This window comes from Peromyscus leucopus, chromosome 4 (assembly GCF_004664715.2).
Source record: "Peromyscus leucopus breed LL Stock chromosome 4, UCI_PerLeu_2.1, whole genome shotgun sequence".
Taxonomy (NCBI): Eukaryota; Metazoa; Chordata; class Mammalia; order Rodentia; family Cricetidae; genus Peromyscus; species Peromyscus leucopus.
Genome location: NC_051066.1, coordinates 53,909,161 through 53,930,061, shown reverse-complemented (window position 1 = coordinate 53,930,061; position 20,901 = coordinate 53,909,161). Strand labels below are relative to the sequence as shown.

The 20,901-nt window shown below is 42.1% G+C and overlaps 1 protein-coding gene across 1 annotated transcript in view; it reads left to right on the top strand.

The window, feature by feature from the left end:
* Ttn (titin) overlaps window positions 1-20,901 on the top strand; it is a 274,219-nt gene that overhangs the window by 35,396 nt on the left and 217,922 nt on the right. Inside the window, 12 exon segments of the mRNA XM_037204900.1 lie at window positions 604-864; window positions 1,483-1,746; window positions 1,837-2,097; window positions 2,222-2,482; window positions 2,958-3,218; window positions 4,056-4,197; window positions 4,285-4,450; window positions 6,198-6,429; window positions 7,878-8,162; window positions 8,311-8,436; window positions 13,434-13,622; window positions 19,009-19,065. Of these exon segments, the coding sequence (XP_037060795.1) occupies window positions 604-864; window positions 1,483-1,746; window positions 1,837-2,097; window positions 2,222-2,482; window positions 2,958-3,218; window positions 4,056-4,197; window positions 4,285-4,450; window positions 6,198-6,429; window positions 7,878-8,162; window positions 8,311-8,436; window positions 13,434-13,622; window positions 19,009-19,065 (2,505 nt within the window).

Sequence of the window (20,901 nt, the reverse complement as noted above, 5' to 3'; positions counted from 1 at the left end):
CAAATAAGTGAACAGTAAACACACTATTGACTTTGACATTTTGTTCAACAAATTTTTCCTGACTATAAAACATATACTAAGAAAATAATTCTTAAAGGACCAAATAGCAGCCGGGTGGTGGTGGCACACGCCTTTAATCCCAGCACTCGGGAGGCAGAGGCAGGCGGATCTCTGTGAGTTCGAGGCCAGCCTGGGCTACCAAGTGAGTTCCAGAAAAGGTGCAAAGCTACACAGAGAAACCCTGTCTTGAAAAACCAAAAAAAAAAAAAAAAAAAAAAAAAAAAAGGACCAAATAGCATGCTTTCAAAAACAAGGAACTGAGTTGAAAGCTATTTATGTGGCATATATACATATGTTATGTTACAGATTTCAGAATTCTTTATTGAACTTTTTTTTCTATGCACAATATATTTTCTGGTTTTTAATCATATATACTTAGAATAAGGGATTTCTGTGGTACTTTCTAAATACAGGTAAAAGTAACCTTTTTAGGTTTAAAAATCATGTTTTTAAAATTTGATATTTGATGTTTAATTCTGTAATGATTTCTTTAGCCTGTGGGTATTTTAAAGGACTCACGAGTATTCTACTCTTGTTTTGAAGGGGGGGCCATCTCCAAGCCACTCACAGACCAGACTGTAGCTGAATCCCAGGAAGCTGTGTTTGAATGTGAAGTTGCCAACCCTGACTCTGAGGGGGAGTGGCTGAAGGATGGGAAGCCCTTGGCTCTGACCAACAACTTTAGAAGTGAATCTGATGGCCACAAAAGGAGACTTGTCATTGCGGCTGCCAAGTTAGATGACGTTGGAGAATACACCTACAAGGTGGCCACTTCCAAAACATCTGCCAAGCTCAAAGTAGAAGGTGAGTCATGGGAGGAGAGCCTTCTTGTCCCCAAATCCTGCTCCTTTAACAGGTACCACCAGGAAAGCAAACTGAACGGCCAGTTAAGGTCACATACATTTTCACTTTATAACATCATTATTTTATCAACTTTTTCTTGTGAATCCTGTAGGAGAATGTGCGAATTTTCATCACATGTTTTGTGTGTGTGTGTGTGTGTGTGTGTGTGTGTGTGTGTGTGTGTGTGTGTGTGTGTGTGTGTGTGTGTGTGTGTGTGTGTGTGTGTGTGTGTGTGTGTGTGATGAAAGTGTTGCTTAGGGACTGTGAAACAGCTGTATCAGACACTCTGCTACCTCATTTCTCTCGAACCCTTCTCCAGTCAGTCTATTAAGCTGTTAGTATACGATATGAAAACTTCATATCACTGAAGTACAGTGCAATCACTGCATGATGTCCATTGCCAACTGGATCTTTGATTTTCTTAAAAACTTGCCAAGTGTCTTTTAAAATGACAGACTACAGAATTATAAAATGTCGGCTAACCATCCTTTTCACGTTGACTGGTGGTGATCAGATTCAGAACTTTTGTTTGCTGGTTATCATTGACATTTTCTAAGCCAACTCTTCTCTCTTCTTAAGCTGTCAAAATTAAGAAGACCCTGAAGAACCTCACGGTGACAGAGACACAGGATGCCATCTTCTCTGTTGAACTTACACACCCAGATGTCAAAGGTGTCCAGTGGATCAAAAATGGAGTCGTCCTGGATTCCAATGACAAGTATGAGATCTCAGTCAAAGGAACACTATATTCCCTGAAGATTAAAAACTGCACCCTGGTAGATGAATCTGTCTATGGCTTCAAACTGGGAAGGCTCGGAGCCAGCGCCAGGCTGCATGTTGAGAGTAAGTTGACTCGAACATTGCATTGGTAGACAACTGGTGGTTACCACCACGTTAACTGTATTACTGAATTTCTCCAACTTTCCTCATTAGCTGTCAAGATCATTAAAAAACCAAAGGATGTGACTGCCCTGGAAAATGCTACTGTTGCCTTTGAAGTCAGTGTTTCCCATGACACAGTTCCAGTGAAATGGTTCCATAAGAATGTGGAGATTAAGCCAAGTGACAAGCACAGACTGGTCTCCGAGAGGAAGGTCCACAAGCTGATGCTACAGAACATCTCCCCGTCCGACGCTGGGGAGTACACAGCCATGGTGGGGCAGCTGGAGTGCAAGGCAAAGCTGTTTGTGGAGAGTAAGTGTCTGGCAACCTCCGGGGCATTTCCCCGGGGGACTCCTGCGGATTTGCTACTGTTTTCTTTCGTCATCTGTGTTTAAAATGCACTAACTGAGCTACTTTCTGATTCCCCCCCCCCAAGCACTACATATCACAAAGACTATGAAAAGTATTGAGGTTCCTGAAACCAAAGCTGCCTCTTTTGAGTGTGAGGTGTCCCACTTCAACGTTCCTTCCATGTGGCTGAAGAACGGTGTGGAAATTGAGATGAGTGAGAAGTTCAAGATAGTTGTGCAGGGGAAACTCCACCAGCTGATCATCATGAACACAAGCACTGAGGACGCGGCAGAATACACATTTGTTTGTGGCAACGACCAAGTCAGCGCTACCCTGACAGTGACGCGTAAGTCAATATATGGGTGTATGTGTGTGTGTCTATGTGTGTATGTACGTACCTGGGTAGGTGGTGTGTATATGGACACATGCACATATCTGAATATTTAGCAGACATATTCTTTCATAGTCTGCACTTTTGTTTCCAAATCATTTAACTTATTGAGAACATGCTCTTGAGAGAACACCTACTGCTATGCTCACAAGGAGCCTCTGGTAGCCACTTCACGCGGATGAAAGTTTCTAATTACAGTATCACCAGATGTCTACCTGGAAGAGGGGTCTGTGTCTGCCACTCTATGTCCCTGTCACCCTCTCAGCTGGTCTTCTCTGACACGTGGACAGTGTCAAAGCTCCTACCCCCAAATTATAACCACACCAACACAGACAGAAACCATTAGAAACTCCCATTCTGCACTTGTTATCACCTGTCCCATAGTGACAGTGCATCCTCACATGTTGTGTGTTTTAATCCTCCTCGGCAGCGATCATGATTACGTCCATGCTGAAAGACATCAATGCTGAAGAAAAAGACACCATAACTTTTGAGGTGACAGTGAACTATGAAGGCATTTCTTACAAATGGTTGAAGAATGGTGTAGAAATCAAGTCCACTGACAGATGCCAGATGAGAACCAAGAAACTCACACACTCACTGAACATCAGGAACGTTCACTTCGGAGACGCCGCTGACTACACTTTTGTGGCTGGAAAAGCCACATCGACAGCCACCCTTTATGTTGAAGGTATGATTTCCTAAATGTATCCACAAGAAAAGAAAGTCAAGTATGCCACGTAAAATGTTAATCTTTCAATTAGAGACTAGACAAATAGGATGTGGTATGTCCATACAATTGGGGTGGTAATTGAAATAAAAAGAAATTACTAACACATGCTGTAATATGGGTAAATGCTGGAAATACATGAAATGAAAGAAGCCAGCCACAGAGAAACACATACTGTATGAATCCATTTGTATGAAATGGCTTTAATATACAAGTCCATTGAGACATAGCTCATTAGCTTCGGTCTAGCGGGAGGTGATAGGAAGTGAATATGATGGCTAAGAGATGCATGAGTTCTTTCTGGGAAAAATGAAATGGCTTTAAAATATGGTGATGGTTCTACAGTATATACAGTGGAAGCCATCAAATTATGCACTCCAATATATACATTGAATTATATGCTCTAATAAATCAGGATTGTCTACCCTTTTGATTTCTCTGGGCCACCATTGGCTTGACCCACACACTAAATCCAGAGTGTTCAGCTGGTGCATCCCATGTATTAATTAATTGAAAACCTGCATATGTTCATTTTACATGACATTTACGTCATTGTAACAAGATGGTGTCTTGTTCACGTTTCAAACAATGTGATAAATTTACAAAATAAGTGCCAAACCATTCTCAAAATGTTTTAAGTAAGTTTACAGATTTTGCGTTGGGCCATAGTTATCCTGGGGTGGAACCAGCAACGCATCTGTGGGCCAGATTCCTCTACAAATGTATACATTGAATAGCATGTGACTTATACATCAATAAAGATGCCAAGTGCTGATTTTTTTATTTTCTGTTTCCCAGCTCGTCATATTGAATTTAGGAAACACATTAAGGACATTAAGGTTCTGGAGAAGAAACGAGCCATGTTTGAATGTGAAGTTTCTGAACCTGACATTACTGTCCAGTGGATGAAAGACGGCCAAGAGCTTCAGATGGCAGACAGGTCAATTACTCAGCCTGGCTGTGTTCCAACTATTCCAGCTTTCTTTTGAATCCCATGCATTAAGATCTGGTTTCCTTCCATCCACAGGATAAAGATTCAGAAGGAGAGATATGTCCACCGCCTTCTGATCCCATCCACACGGATGTCTGATGCTGGGAAGTACACAGTGGTGGCAGGAGGCAATATGTCAACTGCAAACCTCGTTGTAGAGGGCAGGGACGTCCGCATCCGGAGTATTAAGAAGGAGGTTCAGGTATTGTCTGCCTCTTGGACTTTTTGACAAGTCATCAATCCACTCTTAGGCTTTAATTTCTGACTTTCAGCTTGTCTCATCACAGTATGCTAAAGATTGACATGTCCCTATTGGCTTAGATCCTTGTGCTGCTGCCGTTAGTTAACTCTGTTTCTTGTCACTCAACAAGTGTGTTCTTTCATTGTTCAGCTGATATCTTTTATTAAAACAGTTGCAGGGAGAAAAAGGGAGCTGTATGTGGGTTGCAGAGATGGCTAAGTGATTAAGAGTTGTGGCTGCTCCCCAGAGTACCTGGATTTGGTTCCAAGCACCTCCATGGCAACTCGCAACCATTTGCAATTCCAGTTCCAGGGAATCTGATGCCCACTTCTGGCTTCCTCTGGCACAAGGCATGCAAATGGTACACAGGCATACATTCTTGCAAAACACCCGAACACGCAAGATAAAATAAAGTTTAAAAACAGCTGTAACACTATGCTGTTGAATAAATGGCTACTTACCATGCAACTCCATCAGAAACAATGAAAATTTAATTTGTGACATTCGCACATTAGCTAGAAATAAGAAACTCTAGGAGATGGCAAATTCTCTTGTTGTTTTTTTCCCCCTGATGGAGAGGCAGGTGTCTGTGAGTACTTGCTATGAGTCTAAGAGTAATTAATCCCAGTGTGAGCAGTGCTGAATTCATAGCAAGGACGTTAAACAGACACGTTTGCTATCTTTCTTAGTCACTGTTCTATTACTGTTAAGAAACACCATGAACAAGGCAACTCTTATAAAGAAAAGATTTAGTTGGGGGGCTTGCTAGAGGATAGTTATGAGCATCATGGTGGGAAGCAGACAGGCATGGTACCTGAAAGCTTTCCAGTCTGATCCACAGGCAGCAGGCAGAGAGAAAAGACTAGAACCAGAACCGGCATAGGCTTTTGAAACCTCAGAGCCCAACCTCATTGATGTACCTCCTCCAACAAGACCACACCTCCTCCAACAAGGCCACACCCCCTAGTCCTTCCCAAACAGTCCCACTAACTGGTGACCAAGCATTCAAACATATGAGCCTACGGGGGTCATATTCATGCAAACCACCACCACATCTGCTGGGTTTGCAGTGCTTATCCATATGGGTGCTGATCTTTCCAAACGACATAATGGAGGAGGTATATTCTAAGAAATTCATCTCAAGTTCAGATCCATCATTTTTCTCTTCCAGAAAAAAATCATGCTTTAGAGAGCTTGTTCTCTGTTAAAAGACACTTGCAGTAAAGACTCACATGACCAGCCGAGCCTCTCTTCCTTCATTTTCTAGTTCTGAGCCTTGGTTTCCTCGCTTTTTAACTGAGGACAGTAATTGCTCTCTAGCTCACAGCATTATAGTTCACCTGATGTGAGATCAGATTGAAGGGTAACTTCAGAGGCCTCTATAAATAATTCAAAGCCCCCAGATGTAAAATGTCATCGTTTCAGTTATGATTTATTAAAGCACAAACATTTAAAGATGAAATTATTGTCTTCTTGAGCAGCTTCCCCTCCCTAGCCCAGGCATAAGCTTCATCCCCTACACAAGAGATGTGGGTACCATTTGTCCAGAAATCAGCGGAAAAAATTTAAATATGCTATAACCAGCCAACTTATGATGTCACAATGGCTCGATTTTTCATGTTCACTAAGGGAATAGCTATAGAAATCAGTTAAGTGAGCGAGAATCAGATTCATTTTCAGTTTTATTTTCATGTCATTCCGGCAACAGGTCATTGAGAAACAGCGTGCTGTTGTCGAGTTTGAGGTCAACGAAGACGACGTTGATGCCCACTGGTATAAAGACGGCATTGAAATCAACTTCCAAGTTCAAGAACGGCACCAGTACGTGGTGGAGAGGAGAATTCACCGGATGTTTATATCTGAGACCAGACATAGTGACGCAGGCGAATACACCTTCGTGGCAGGGAGAAACAGGAGTTCCGTGACTCTCTATGTCAATGGTATGTGGTGAGGCTTCAATATGTCTTGTGGCTTCATCTGAATAGATGAATAATCCTCTTCTGTGCCACTAACACAGTGGTGGCACCTGAGAATTCTCTGCCGAACCCATGGCACTGCATCATCTGGATGTCACTGCATTTGTGTTCACATCAGCCTTGTGGAAAAGAGAGAGCAGCTGCTGAAAGGACTATTGAGATGTCATTTCCAGGAAGCACCTGCTGGCCGGAACTTCATTTGTTTGATTGACACTACTGAACAGCCACTATGTGTCAATTATAATGTACTCCAGATGGCTTTCCCTATACGGCATTTAGCTGTGGTAGTTCTCTGTCCTAACTGTTTAAGTGTAAATAACGCGGCTAGACAAGCAATGGAGACGTTTGCAGCCTTCGGTGCAAAGCTTGGGAAAACCCAAAGATCTCCTTTGAGACCCCGGTGTGCCTAGAGAGCCACAGGCAGAACTGCATGAGGCTCTGCCCCAGGCTGTAAGATCAGTGCTTTGCCTTTGGAAGTGGAACTCCCCATGCTACTGGGAGCTTCCTAATCATCCTCCAGAGGATGTCAGTAAACCTCTGCTTCCCTCATTAAAAATGCTCACTCTGAATTTAAAGCTTGACAGGACCTGATCCTAACCCAGACACAGAAAAGAACAGAACCTGCCTCCCAGCCACATTTCTGGCTGTCTGAGAGAAAACTCCCCCAAGTCAGATGGGAGGGTGCTAGGAGTTCTCTCAACGTTCATAAAGATGATCCCTTGGCCATACTCCCCGGTTTCCCTGGAAGATGCAGTTGTCATGACATCCACTTTTGTTTCCTCTGCAGTAGTAGCAGAGAGATGGAAGCTCAGAGAAATGAAGAAGCAGAGCCAGATGCCAGCCTCATATAAGCCTTTCTCCCTGTTAGTGGCCTCCTCATCCAACACTGAGAATATGCACCAATTAGCATAATCATAAAGCTGAATTTTTAAAATCTATTTATTTGCACTCTACTGATATGGACTAGTATTCAACCAGCCAATGCTTTATGCCATCAGCCTCTGTATGTAACAGTGACGATGACATATACACAAATACTTGTAAAGCAAACTAACCTGAATGTCATAAGCCTCTTCACCATGTATGTGCTCAAATGACGTTTAAAAATAGGTAGGATGTGAGAATTGTTCTAGATTTTTAGCTGCCCATGGGTGTGCATAAGCAACCAACCAGAATGATGATTTTATAACTAGGTGCCCAACACTCTCATGAAACTTTTTTTTAAATCATTCTGAAGTTATAAAAATCCCTCTTAGTGCAAAAAACTACTCTGATTTTCTGAGACAAGTAAAGATGTCACAACATGAAGGTTTTGTTTCTAGACACATGGCCATCTTGAAACGAGTGAGTGGAGAATCGCGTGCTGTCTCTCCTTCTTTTCCTTCACGGGCTGTCCTGGCATTGTCTTCCAGCTCCGGAACCACCCCAAGTCCTGCAGGAGCTCCAGCCTGTCACCGTGCAGTCCGGCAAGCCCGCCCGCTTCTGTGCTGTGATATCAGGCAGACCACAGCCCAAGATTTCCTGGTATAAGGAGGAGCAGCTGCTTTCCACGGGCTTCAAGTGCAAGTTTCTCCACGACGGGCAAGAGTACACGCTTTTGCTCATCGAGGCCTTCCCGGAGGATGCAGCTGTCTATACCTGTGAAGCCAAGAACGACTATGGAGTAGCCACAACCTCGGCTTCTCTTTCAGTGGAAGGTAGGAAGCCAGCCCGAAGCTCTCCTAGGGTAGTAGCAATAGATTGCAACCCAGCTCTAAAGGCACTCTCCCGTGAAATCCGTGGGCACCCCACTGGGAGAGCTGTGAGGGGAAAACACGTGACAAATTCTATGGTCTCTCTCTTCAGTTCCAGAAGTTGTGTCTCCAGACCAGGAAATGCCAGTTTATCCCCCTGCCATTGTTACTCCACTTCAGGACACAGTCACATCGGAGGGGAGGCCAGCGTGTTTCCAGTGCCGAGTTTCAGGGACAGGTAGGTGCTTGATAAAAAGGTGTCGTTACTGGCATTTATAGAGGATGGTGATGGGCACAGTGTTATCATCCTCTCCTCCGTCATGAAGATCTCTCATGAGTAATTTAAACCTGAATGGACAATTACCAGCAGATATATTAGAATTATTTAATTATTTATTTTACCTGTACATATGTCTGTATGAGGGTGCCAGGTCCCCTGGAACTGGAGTTACAGACAGTTGTGAGCTGCCATGTGGGTGCTGGGAATTAAACCCAGGTCCTCAGGAAGAGCAGTCAGTGCTCTTAATCTCTGAGCCATCTCTGCAGCCCCTTATTAGAATTGTTTAATTAAGAATTATATCATTATTAAGCGGCGTGTGCGCACGCCTTATCCAGCACTCGGAGCAGAGCAGGCGATCTCTGTGAGTTCGAGCCAGCCTGGCTACCAAGTGAGGTCCAGGAAAAGGCACAAAGCTACACAGAGAAACCCTGTCTCGAAAAACAAAAAAAAAAAAAAAAAAAAAAAAAAAAAAAAAAAGAATTATATCATTATTATACATAGTACTGTTTTGTATAAATTGTTTCATATGTATATTATTATTATTATTACATCATAATTATATATACTACATTTTGTACTCTTAAAAAAGGTTAAGGTGATACAACTGTTCTTTCTGAAAATCTTTGAAGATTTTCCAGAAACATCTTAAAAGCATCTAGTATGTTATGATTGTAGCTACATTTTAAAATCTTAATTGGGAAAATATGACAAAACTTAAAATTGTTATACGTTTATAGTAGCATTTTCATAGGTTTCAAGAGAAACCATCTCCATGTGAGGCTTTATGGAGTCTATGGATAATGCATGTGGAAGGTATATTCCTGCAGTGAGCGAAGATTAGGCTTTAAACTCATAGGTGCGATTGGATTTGTGGGTCCAGTGTGTTACCTCCATATGAGTATACACTTCCACTGGTTCTCTTCCATTATGAACATAATGAGAATACCGTTATATTAAACCTTCGAATGTATATCTCAAGAGTGTCTAAACCCTGATGTCTGAAAAAAAAAATAGCACCACCTAAAGGAGAGGCAACTCCAGGAAAACAAGGGGACCCTTGCCCTAAAAGGATACTTTGTCCATAGTAGATACTCAGTGAAAAACCGCTGATGGATGAAATCAGTGGCTGTAAAATGGAGACTATCAACCACTTAAGATGATAAACAAGGCAGCATTTAATACAGTGCCCACCCCATTGCCCCCATCCAGAGTTATCTGCGTCATTTTTAATTGTGGGCATGCTTCTCACATGCCACTAGCCATTGCCCTCCCTTGACTTTGAAAAGAAACTATCTTAAATAGTGTAAGATATGATTGGGGCCTGACCTCGGATACTCACAAGATAAAGCAAAGGAATGAAGGATTGCTTTACTCCAGATGAAAATGACTTCCTCTTTTCTTGGTTTTTGTGTAGCAGCCCTACAGGGGATGTCTCAAGGCTTGGTGGTTATTGTTTGTTTATTACACGTCTTCCATTAGTTTATAACTCAGTTTCTGCCTTGCCAACAGCTCTTTACCTAAACAAGTTAGGATTTCACTAGATCTTCTGACCTACTGGCGTCCTCCTCTGGGGTGGAGATGGTAATCAGGAAACCTAATCGACCTGTTCAGTTTATGAGGATAATTAAAGTATGATGTATGTAAAGCACCTGGAGGCATGGCTCCCAAGTGACTGGTGCTAATGCATTCATTTATTAGAGACTTCGAGCCTTGCACTGGATTTAAAATGTGGGCAAATTCTATGGACTTTGTGTCTTGGAAGTGTAGTTTTTAAGATATGTTGAATACCAGGAAATGGAAGATAGTTTGATAATGTTCTTCTAATACGGTAACTTCATTTTAAAATGGAATATACTATAGCTACACTCTATATATCTCCATTGAATTTTAGAGGACTATTTTACACACACATACCACATACTAACTAAATAGCAAACATAATAACAATATGTGTATAATGGGTTTTAGTCTACAGATCATATTATAGTTTTATCTTTAATGTTACAAAATGTATCCTATGTCTTCTACAAAACTATAGAATCAATAAAGAAAGATCACTTCTGCATAATTGATTTCTGTGTTAGAGTGGACCTTGTAGCTTTGTGACGTCACTAACTCCCTACGTGTGATAATACTTCTACACGTGTGGCCATTCCTGTACCTTCATACAGACATGTCTCTGATAGGATATAAATTAAGTTCATGAAATGAAGCGACCTTCCAGAAACTTCCCAATCAATTCTGAGACTGAAAATATTTACACAGCATACCCTGACACATGCTTCCTAAGAGAGCTCATCTTGCCTTCCACAAATTGGAGCGGATTCTGAGTTTTCGTTCTAAACTTTCAGAGTAGGGAGGAAGGAAGCCTTCGTACTTTCTGAAGCCTGAGTGAACAATCTCAGGCTGTGGTCGTGCCAGGGAAACATTATCTACTGAAGGTCTCTGGTGCCCCCTACTGGTAGAAAGGAAATTTGGAAAAGTGTACATTTAAAACGGTTGCTAGCTCCTCACTAGTTTATTCTACAGGAAATAAGCTTGAACCATTTAGAGGCTTAGAGAATGACAGAGAAATTAAATAATAAAGAATTATTAATCTAATGATGAAAGATGTCCACTATTTGCGTAAGCACCCTCTTCAATTTTATTTTAACAGCTCCACTACTGTGGAGACGCTAAGTGCTGGGTGTGGCCAGGCAGGGCTGTTACCTTCTAAGAGGTGAAGAGACACATGTGTGTAGAGCCCACAGTCACAAATGCTGTCACGTGAACTATGTGTCCTCTGTCAGAGGGACAGCTGGAGAAGGTGTGTGCACTGAACAAGGGGTAGTAGGGTCAGAGCATGCCCAGCATAACAGGCCAAGAGGGAAGCTCTTAGAAGTCACAGAGGACTTCGAATCAGATGGCCTGGAATCCCCTTAAGAGCTGAAGTTTAGCTGTCAGGAACAGGCAAGAGGCCAAAGGTCAGACTCCAAAGCTCTCCGTTCTGTGCCTAGACTTTAGAGTTGATCTTGTTTGCAACCAAGGGGTCACTAGGGGACTTTTAACCTCTATGTAGCATGACCCCGTGTGTCTTTAGAAATAATACTGTGTTGGGCAAAAAGAAGAGCGGGAAGGAAGCTTAGAAGGTGCTGATCAGGCCCTCACCGATCAGGGAGACCCGGGGGCCGGGGGGAAGGGTAGCTGAGAAAGTACTCAGGAAGCAAGAGGGTGAGGTTGAGGAACCAGACACGCGGGTGGGAGGGAATGAGGTGGGGGAGCCTCACAGAAGCCACAATCAGCCAATGAGCAGTTCAGGCAGGGGCAGGCTAGCCAGATGGACCGAATGCTCTGCCAAGAGAGGTTCTGTTGTTTTTTTTTGTTTGTTTGTTTGTTTTTGTTTTTTTCTCTCCATTAACTGCATTGGTTGTTAGCAGTTCCTGTCCTGTGTTTTCCATGGTACTTTATTCAGTTCACCACTGACAAAATTGCCAGTTAGAAATAAAACCTTGTAATGAGATGTGCCAAGCTCTTCATCCTGGAGATGAGACACGCGTGCGCGCGCGCACACACACACGCACATATGCACATGCTGGCACACACACACACACACACAGAGTTTAGTTTATGGAATAGCTATTCTATTCTTTGTGTCATTTGCCTATCATGTGCCCTTAGCCTTTCACATGTTACTGAAGACACTGCTGATCTCCATTGGCCTCAGACATTTTGCTGTAATGACTCTCTTATTTCAGTGGTTTGTGAGTCGTTTCAAGTACGATATGTCCCTGGGCTCTCACGGCAGGTGTATGCCGTGTTTAGTCCATGAATCCTTAAGCATCCTTTTTTACAGATGAGAGCCATGATTCAGAGAGATGAAATGTCCAGGTCAGAGGCTATCAGACTCTCCCACCAACATAGCATTTTCTAATGTACCTTCTAACCTAGGGATCAGGAAGATCTGTTTCTTTAGAAAAAGATCCTGTAGAAGTTCATACACAGCTGCTATCACTGGGAGGAGGGGATCATTCACAGATCAAGAGTGGTACCCAAATTCTGAATGACAGAGCTACCAGAACAGAACTAAGGGAAGGAAACTGTCATGGCTGTGCTCCAAACTGAGATGGCTCCGTGCTGACCAGACACTTAACTAAACCCTGTATCCCTTAAAGTAGAGCAATGTGGCAACATTTTATTTCACCCTCGATTTGTATTTTTCCCTTTTATTAAGATAGCTCAAATTATCTCATGGGGATAGTCAGATGAATCTGAGATGTCTAAATTCCATGAGTTCTCCCTCTTTCTCCATTAGAAAAGTTATTTTCTATACAACTATTTTGCTAAAGCCTTTCGACGCTGGCCCATTGGTAACAAAACGTAGTGATGTAAGGATGTCCATTTTAGAATTGATGGGACACTGATCTGCTCCAACCTCTTGTTTCCTTATCCTTCTGCAAGCTGCAGTGGACATTTTCCTCACACTCTCTCCTACGCCTCAGATCCCTCATCCTGCTTCACAAATGAACTCTTTCTCAAGCCACTGAACACGGTATACAACATGCCTCAAAAGAATATAACCAATGGCTAGGAATGGTGGCCATGCCTGCAATTCCAGCTTTAGGACTTAGAGGCAGGAGTGTTAGAAGTCAGAGGTCAGCCTCTACACAGCAAGTTCAAGGCCAGTGTGGGCAACATGAGACTGTCTCAAGAAAATGGTTTTTAGGAATAAAACTAAACTTCTAGAGTTTGAAACATTGCAACTAGTTCAGCAACAGAGAAGTTGGATCTTTCTAGAATCATGTTTCCTTACTGAAGATGAGAGTCATATAGTTATACAGATGTAGTGCGTTCAGAAGAAAAGTGTAAGATCTTAAGCTAAAAAATCAAACATGGTCTGTAGTCTAATCAAGATTATGCTCACAGGTAAGTAAAAACATGCACTCCTTTTAAGGATTTAAATGTGTTTTCTTTTGCAGATCTGAAGGTGTCTTGGTACTGCAAAGACAAGAAAATCAAGCCATCTCGGTTCTTCAGGATGACCCAGTTTGAAGACACCTACCAGCTGGAGATTGCTGAGGCTTATCCAGAGGACGAAGGAACATATGCTTTCGTTGCTAACAATGCTGTGGGACAAGTGTCCAGTACAGCCACCCTGCGACTGGAAGGTAGGGTATGACTCTTAAGAATTTCACGGTATTGGTACCAGTTACTAGTCAGGGAAACCACTGGCCCTTCCGTTCTTCTCCTTTAGCTTGTGGTTCCCTCATCACACACAGTTTCTGCTCCTCATTGACCAGTTCTCTCTGGGCCCTTGTCTTTTTATTTTGCCCTGCTTTCCTCCGTAAAGTTTTGTGATGTATTACTGTTAGCGCTGGCTTTTCTGCTTCCTGATCAGCATGTATCAGAATGTAGAGAAAAATGCTGGGAAAAAATGGGTAGGTATATTTGCTTTGTTACTGAACTAGGGTAGAGACCAGATCATCTTCACGTGGTATTGAAACAACTATGATTTCATAGGTGTTACAGTACATAACTTTAGATCTGATACAAGCTAGATACATTCACCAAAACTAAAAGGACCCCTAAGTGTTGAGAGAGCCACTGTTGAGATTGAATGTTTCTGTTCATTAGTTATACTATAATCAGAAACACTTTCTCGGTCACTGAGGACTTGAATTCAAAACAAGACTAACAATGGTCTGGGTGTGTGACTCAGTGGTATGGCACTTGCCTAGCATACTCCAGGTCTTGAGTTTGTTCCCCAGCAACATAGACACACACACACACACACACACACACACACACACACACACACACACACAAATAAAACAATTATAAAAGAATTTCACACACAATCATGCTATGTTTTCTCAGTGAATGTAATCTATATGATGTATACAGAAATACATAAGGATTTAGGGAGACTTCTAGTTTCTTCTTTAATTTTAAGGACTATGATTATACATTGTCTTAATAATGAATTTAAAGTGGTTTACAAAATAGAAAGGTTTGACTTATAAACAAGGTGGGAAAAGTCATTACTAAACCTAGTTGCATTTTCCACCATTGCCTTCATGAGCAATGGAGTCCACTTTATTCTCTAACCGGTTGGTGTCTCAGCTTGTCTATCTGGAAAATGGACATGAATTTGTGTGACTTTGATTCCATAGTGACAAAGCATTAGAACCAGATCGGATTCTAGTTCATCACTGAAATCTGTGGTAAACTTAAAATAGACAATTCCAAATGAATTTTGATTTAAGCAGGGAAAAGCATTAAAAACTGGCATGCTTCCTTTCAGGATTTAGCAAATCTGAAGAAGTTACATCAGACTTCCAATGGCATGCCTCGCCATCAGTTTCGTTTAAGAAGGCGGCCCTGGGCCAAAAGCCCATCTTCCTCCAGCCTCTGACAAGCCTCAGGGTGCCCAGCGGGGAGACAGTCAGATTTCACGCGAGGGTCTCTGGTGTTCCCAAACCGGCAATCCAGTGGTTTCATAACCACCAGCCAATTCTACCATCCAGAGATGTAGTTTTCCATTTTGAGGAGTCCACAGGCATGGCTTTAATGCTTATAGTTGATGCTTACCCAGAGCATGCTGGGAAATACTCTTGCCGAGCAGCCAATAGTGCGGGGGAAGCCGCTTGTGCAGCTACGCTCACAGTGACTGCGAAAGGTAAAGCCCCTCTTGCTCCGAGGACTTGGATTTGCTGTCTACCATTCACTGCTACTAATGCCAGTCCCTGCTGCTTGTTTTACCGCATACTTCCATCAGTCCACAGTTTACTAACCAACTAACACGCGATGCATCTCGCTAAGCCTCCGACTGCGGGTTAACCCACACACTTGAATCACATTGAAGCATGTGTTCCACGCAATAGGAAACCACTATTTTGTTGGGCAGTGATTTTGCTTGGCTGCTTTCTTTTGGAGGGGAGGAATTTATTTTCCCAGGTGATATTGCATCATTTCATCATCGAAATGATCTTTCTGCTTAATAATATATTAAAGCATATGATGGAGAATAAATGATGTATCAGCTATAGTTAGATAAAGGAAAAATGGGTGGGGATGGGGAGAGAACCGGATTGCGTCATTCTGCGCGGCTGGAAAGATAACAGAAGGAGGGAGCCAGATGCTGTCTGTTGTCAGCATAAGCCTTCAGTACCCACCCATTGCTGGACCATCGGCAGTAAATGTTCTCCTGTGTGGGTCTACATTCTAGAGCACACTGCATTTGGCTGTTCCCATGGCAATGGCCTCTTTCTCCTTCGTCTTCCATGCCATCCTATGTTACTGACCTAGACAAGTGAGACATTTCAAACTTGGCATTCTTTCTTTTTCTTGTCGCTGAATTGTACAGTGCAAACTCTAGATAAGCAAAGTTCTGGCAAAGATGTAAGAGAGTCCGCAGAGTCCCAGACAGCAGACAAGTCCTCTTTCACAAAGGAGGAGAGCAAAATATTCCAAAAGGACACTAAGTCATGTCAAGGATCATTGCCTAAACATGTATGTTTGAGAGCATCCCTCAAAGCTCCCCATCACAGCTGCATCTGTTTCAGAAACAGGTTGTGTCGTGCTGTACCCGTCACAAGGGGCAGAAAGTCAGGAGTTGTCAGAGACATCTGCTAGAGAGCTGGGGTGGCGGGGATGCAGCAAAGACTCTCCCGTCCCTTCAGGACTTCACTGTGAAGTGTGACAACACTGCTCAGTTCCTCTGGGCTCCGAAAGTGAATCTTCTGTTGATAAAATCTAGACTCACACAGGTGTGAGGATAGAGGCATCCGAGGGAAGCAACCACAGAATGCAAACATCAGTGCCCTGCCATAGACGGAGTTTAACTGATAGACTGAGGACTAGGGAGCTGTGTTGTGCACAATGGTTACGGAGAGACAGCCTCAGCAGTGCTAGGCATAGAAGGTGGCTGCCTGCCATTTAGCTGCTATGTAAGTCTTGCTTCATTTCATCTCCAATGCCTTTTGCAGCTTTCTATGCAGCCCAACCAAGTCAGTGAATATGTTCCTTAAACCACCTCTTTTGCATCTTACCCATAAGCACTTGATGCAAGTACACTACGTCACTGGCCAAACTTGGAGGAAAATTTAACTCTCTAGTCCAGATTCAGTTTAAAATCTAGGGTCAGGAAATCCAGTCATTTTTTTTTCTGTGCTACTTCTTCTAATACTTAACAAAGACAAACCTTTAAAATACACCAGAAAAGGCTAAAACATAGGAGTTGCCAAGCACTCCTTGGGTAATTATCATTGTATCTGACACTGAGCTGAATTTCAATTTAATTGATTCCATAGTAAGAGTCCAGCAAATCATCATCAATGACAAGTCAGTTTACCATGCAGCAGCCATCATTATTTATTCTCAGGCCTGGGGGTTCTAGGTTTATAGAAGAAGCCATGAAAATAGAAAATTGGATATTGAAAATAATAAGGTTCTATTTGGACTACAATTAATGGTCTGTAGATAATTTTTCTACAAATGGTACTGCTTTTACAGCCTTACACTCTCTTGAAATTATAGTGATTTTCTCATGGCAATGTCCCTGTTTTAGTTATTATTGTGCTTGAATCTATTGTGTCTGAAAGAGCAAAGAAAAATTTGTCTGGGAAAAGCATAGTTTTTCCCCTTATTCATAACCTTGCCTCTTAGGCACAAACAGAGTAAGAATATCATATTTGAAGTGCCTGAAGCTTATGCTATGTACCTATAGACAAATGACCTCCTGGGTCCATAGAAAGGGGTCAGTGGACAGAGGTCAGGCATCCTCGGGGGTTGTGGAAAGGAATGGCCACAAGTTCCTCCCTGATCCTCATCAAATGGTTGGTGGCTATAGAGATAACAAGGGGGAAGTCAAGTTTTGTCTTGTGTGCAGCTATCTCTACACTGAACTGTGGCCATCTTTCTTGCCAGTCAGAGAATCAGTCTCATTGATTCACTTAATACATCTGCAGTCCCATGCATCAAAAGAAGATTCCGCTCTGAATCTGAGATTTTGTTCCATGGCAATCCCTGGATCTATCTCCATAACAAACATTAGAAACATCTAAGCCCTAGTTCCTGGTCTCACTGCAGTGTTTTGGCTAGCACAGTGATTATACAGAATGACTGTCTAGAGGTGCTGTCTGTGCATTGTGTAGGTCACCGCGGTGACAGTTCCCACATTGTGCAGTTGGCAGTTGGCTGTGTTACAGAAGTGGGAGAAGCACGGATCTTTGAGATCTCTTCTAGAAAGCGCAGTGCTGAGGGTCATCTTCATAGTGTGGGTTGACCTGAATACTTCTGCCCCAGGAATTCCTGTGTGCTCAGGTCCAGTTGGTTATGTTATTAAAATGTTATTGAAGCAAGGGAACATTTTGAAACCCAGACAGCATTTCTTGTGCTTATAAATGTATTAAAGGTAAGGTGCTTTTAGGTATTTGGAGAATGAAGGATTGCGCAGAAGCATCTACTTGTTTAACTAAAGCCAGTATCTCTATGTGCCTCTTTTATTTTGATCTAATACATTTATATAAGCTACATGGCTGCACACCGAGATCAAACAGGAATGTAACTGACTTGTTAGTCTGTTTGAATATGGTCTTAAGGGCATAATAAAATAGATACATCAGGTGTTACTTTTGAGCCTAACGTGTGGCTTTCCTTCTCCTCATAATGACAGTCCACCTTCTTGACATTCAGCATGAGTTGTGTTCTTCCCAACACAGCTAATGTATGCCCTTCCCTAACTTTATTCTCTTTATTCCTAACTAGCCAAAGAATCATGAGGCAGAATAGTTACAAAAGTTACTCTTTGCTCAGACACTGAAAGTATAATACTCAGAGACTCCCAAACTAAACCAAGCAATAAAGTTCTTTAAAAAAAAATCACCGAGGAAAACACTGGGTTTGTCATTTATATCATGCCAAAGATCACAAGGAAATGAAGGGGGAAACAAGTGCCCTGAGAGCCACTGTCACAGTGCTACATGAAGTGAAGGACATGTGTCCCAGGCTGCTAGCCTCGTCCTGGAAGCTGTCCCAGGGACCATACTGCCCCAAAGCCGTACCTGCCCCTTGTGTAATAAAAGCCATTTAGAGTTCAGGAGTCTTTGCTCACTGGCTGATATGTAATCTGACTTGGTATAGTTTCAAGTGTGAGAGGTCAAGGAACTGTTTACTAGTTTTAAAAAAAAAATGCTTCATTCTGAAAAAAAAAAAACTAAACTAAACTAAAAGTAGCAAGCAAGCAGTGCATGTTCCTAATCAATGTGGTTTCCTCTCTTAGCAAGTGTGTAGTCAGTAGAATATTACACATGGAATTTTCCCTTAGCTTCCGAGCTGCTTTTCTGAGTGCATGTAAAGGCATGGGGGATTGGGACCCTCCTCTGTCAACTTTGTGATTCATCAGCTCAGTGAGTCCTTCGGCATGGATACTTTGGTGGGGTGCGTTCTCTCTTTCTTATAACAGAAAGGCAGTGTTTACCACATAACTCCTGAATCGAGTCAGAAACTGTATGCAGTTACTCACCAAAACTTCTTGTTGTTTTTCCATTTTAGCCCCTGAATCCATTTTACATGAGAGGATTGATCAGCAGATTGAAATGGAGATGAAAGGTATTGTTACAATGAATGTGAGATTAAAGTAGAAATTCTAGAGGATTAGTGGAATCCTTGACCTACTTTATTTCTCTTAGTATTATTGAGGATATGGCATAGATGTACAAATATATCTCTTCGAGTATATATTACTATGTCGCATGCCTGGTTTATATGCTGATGGTTATGTGCATTTCACAGTAATTTGTTGAATGGTAATTTTAAACCTTGTTTTGAAACTTTATCGGCCACACCCAGTTTTGTGTTTGCAGCCATCTTGAAAAGTGTGTACTATGAACAGTTGGTCATTTTAATGCATGAAATCATGAAGTAGGAGTTTGTTTTTAAAGTCATGGTGAACTGAACTGAACAAGGGGCGTTAACCTGTCATTTTCAGAATGCAATGTCATGAATGAATTATAATAGAAATGCTACTTTGTTTAGGACGTGTGAAAACCTTACATTCCCATTCTGGGTCTACACCTCATGCACACAGATCACTTTAACACTGATATGTCTCTTACACTGGCTTGCAGATAGCTATCTCATGTGACCCTTGCCTGCTTTACTTTGCATAATGTTGTGACTCTATAGCTGTATTAGTTCGAATAAACGCCTTCTCATTTCATTGCATTTAATTATTTATGATTATAGTTCTTCATATTGTTCAAATAGTTAATTCTCAAAAATCTAACAATTTAATCTGCAATCAAAAGGATCAGAAAGGGCGTTTATTCTACCCTCTGCAAGTCAGGTAAGATTTTCCTCTCAGCCATCAAGACTGCAAAGTTGTCCTGCTCTCAAAACAAATACACACAGGAGTATGGTATTTTTCAAATGCACTTTTGCTTGTTCAAGAAGAAATTTCAGCAGTCTGAAGAAAGCAGACCAGACAACGAACGATTTTCGTGTCAGAATCTTTTAAACAGAGCATGGTGTTGCGTTTATTCGAACAAATATGGTGAGTGAATTTCTTATGGATTTGTGAGACTCTGTAGCATGCACTTTATTTCATTTCCTATTTTGCAATTTCATTTATTTTCAACTTTTTTGAGTGCTACGGAAAATAGTAAAATGCTTTGTAATTTAATTCTTTTTGCAGAAGAACTTTCTGAGGGGGAAGCTGACCATGCAGGAGACATGCGCAGTGCCTTCTCTGACCCTGAAGACATAGACCACCGCTCCCTGATGGCAAGGAGATATGCAAGTAGAATGTCATCCACAAGCTCCTGGCCTGAATGTTTCAAGCCTACTTTTACTCAAAGACTCACATTTCAATATGTTTTAGAGGGCGAACCTGTTGTGTTTACGTGCAGACTGATTGCCTGTCCAACTCCAGAAATGACTTGGTTTCATAATAATAGGCCCATCCCAACAGGTCTTCGTCGGGTTATAAGAACTGAGAATGATTTACACCAACATTCTTCTAGCTTAGAAGTGAAGAGGGTCCAGGGCCGAGATTCTGGAAGTTACAGGTGCTTGGCAGTTAATAGTGAGGGGTCTGCTGAGTCCAGCGCATCACTGCATGTTATCCAGAAAGGGCAAGATGAGAGATACTTAGAATTTCTGAAAAGGGCAGAGCAGACCTTTGAAGAGGTGGGGGTTCTAGGTGAAAGGAAACAGGAGAGGATAAAGGTTGACCTGAGGTTTACTGGCTCCCCTTTTAACAAGAAACAAGATATGGAACAAAAGGGCATGATGAGAACAATACACTTCAGAACAGGGAGCCCCGTCAGGAGAGTAGACCATGTATATGATGACAATGAGTGGTCAGAAAGCAAATCTGATGTCAGAGGTTGCCTTAATGTAGGGGAAAGTTTCCTAGATGAGGAGACCAAAATGAAGTTGCAGCGA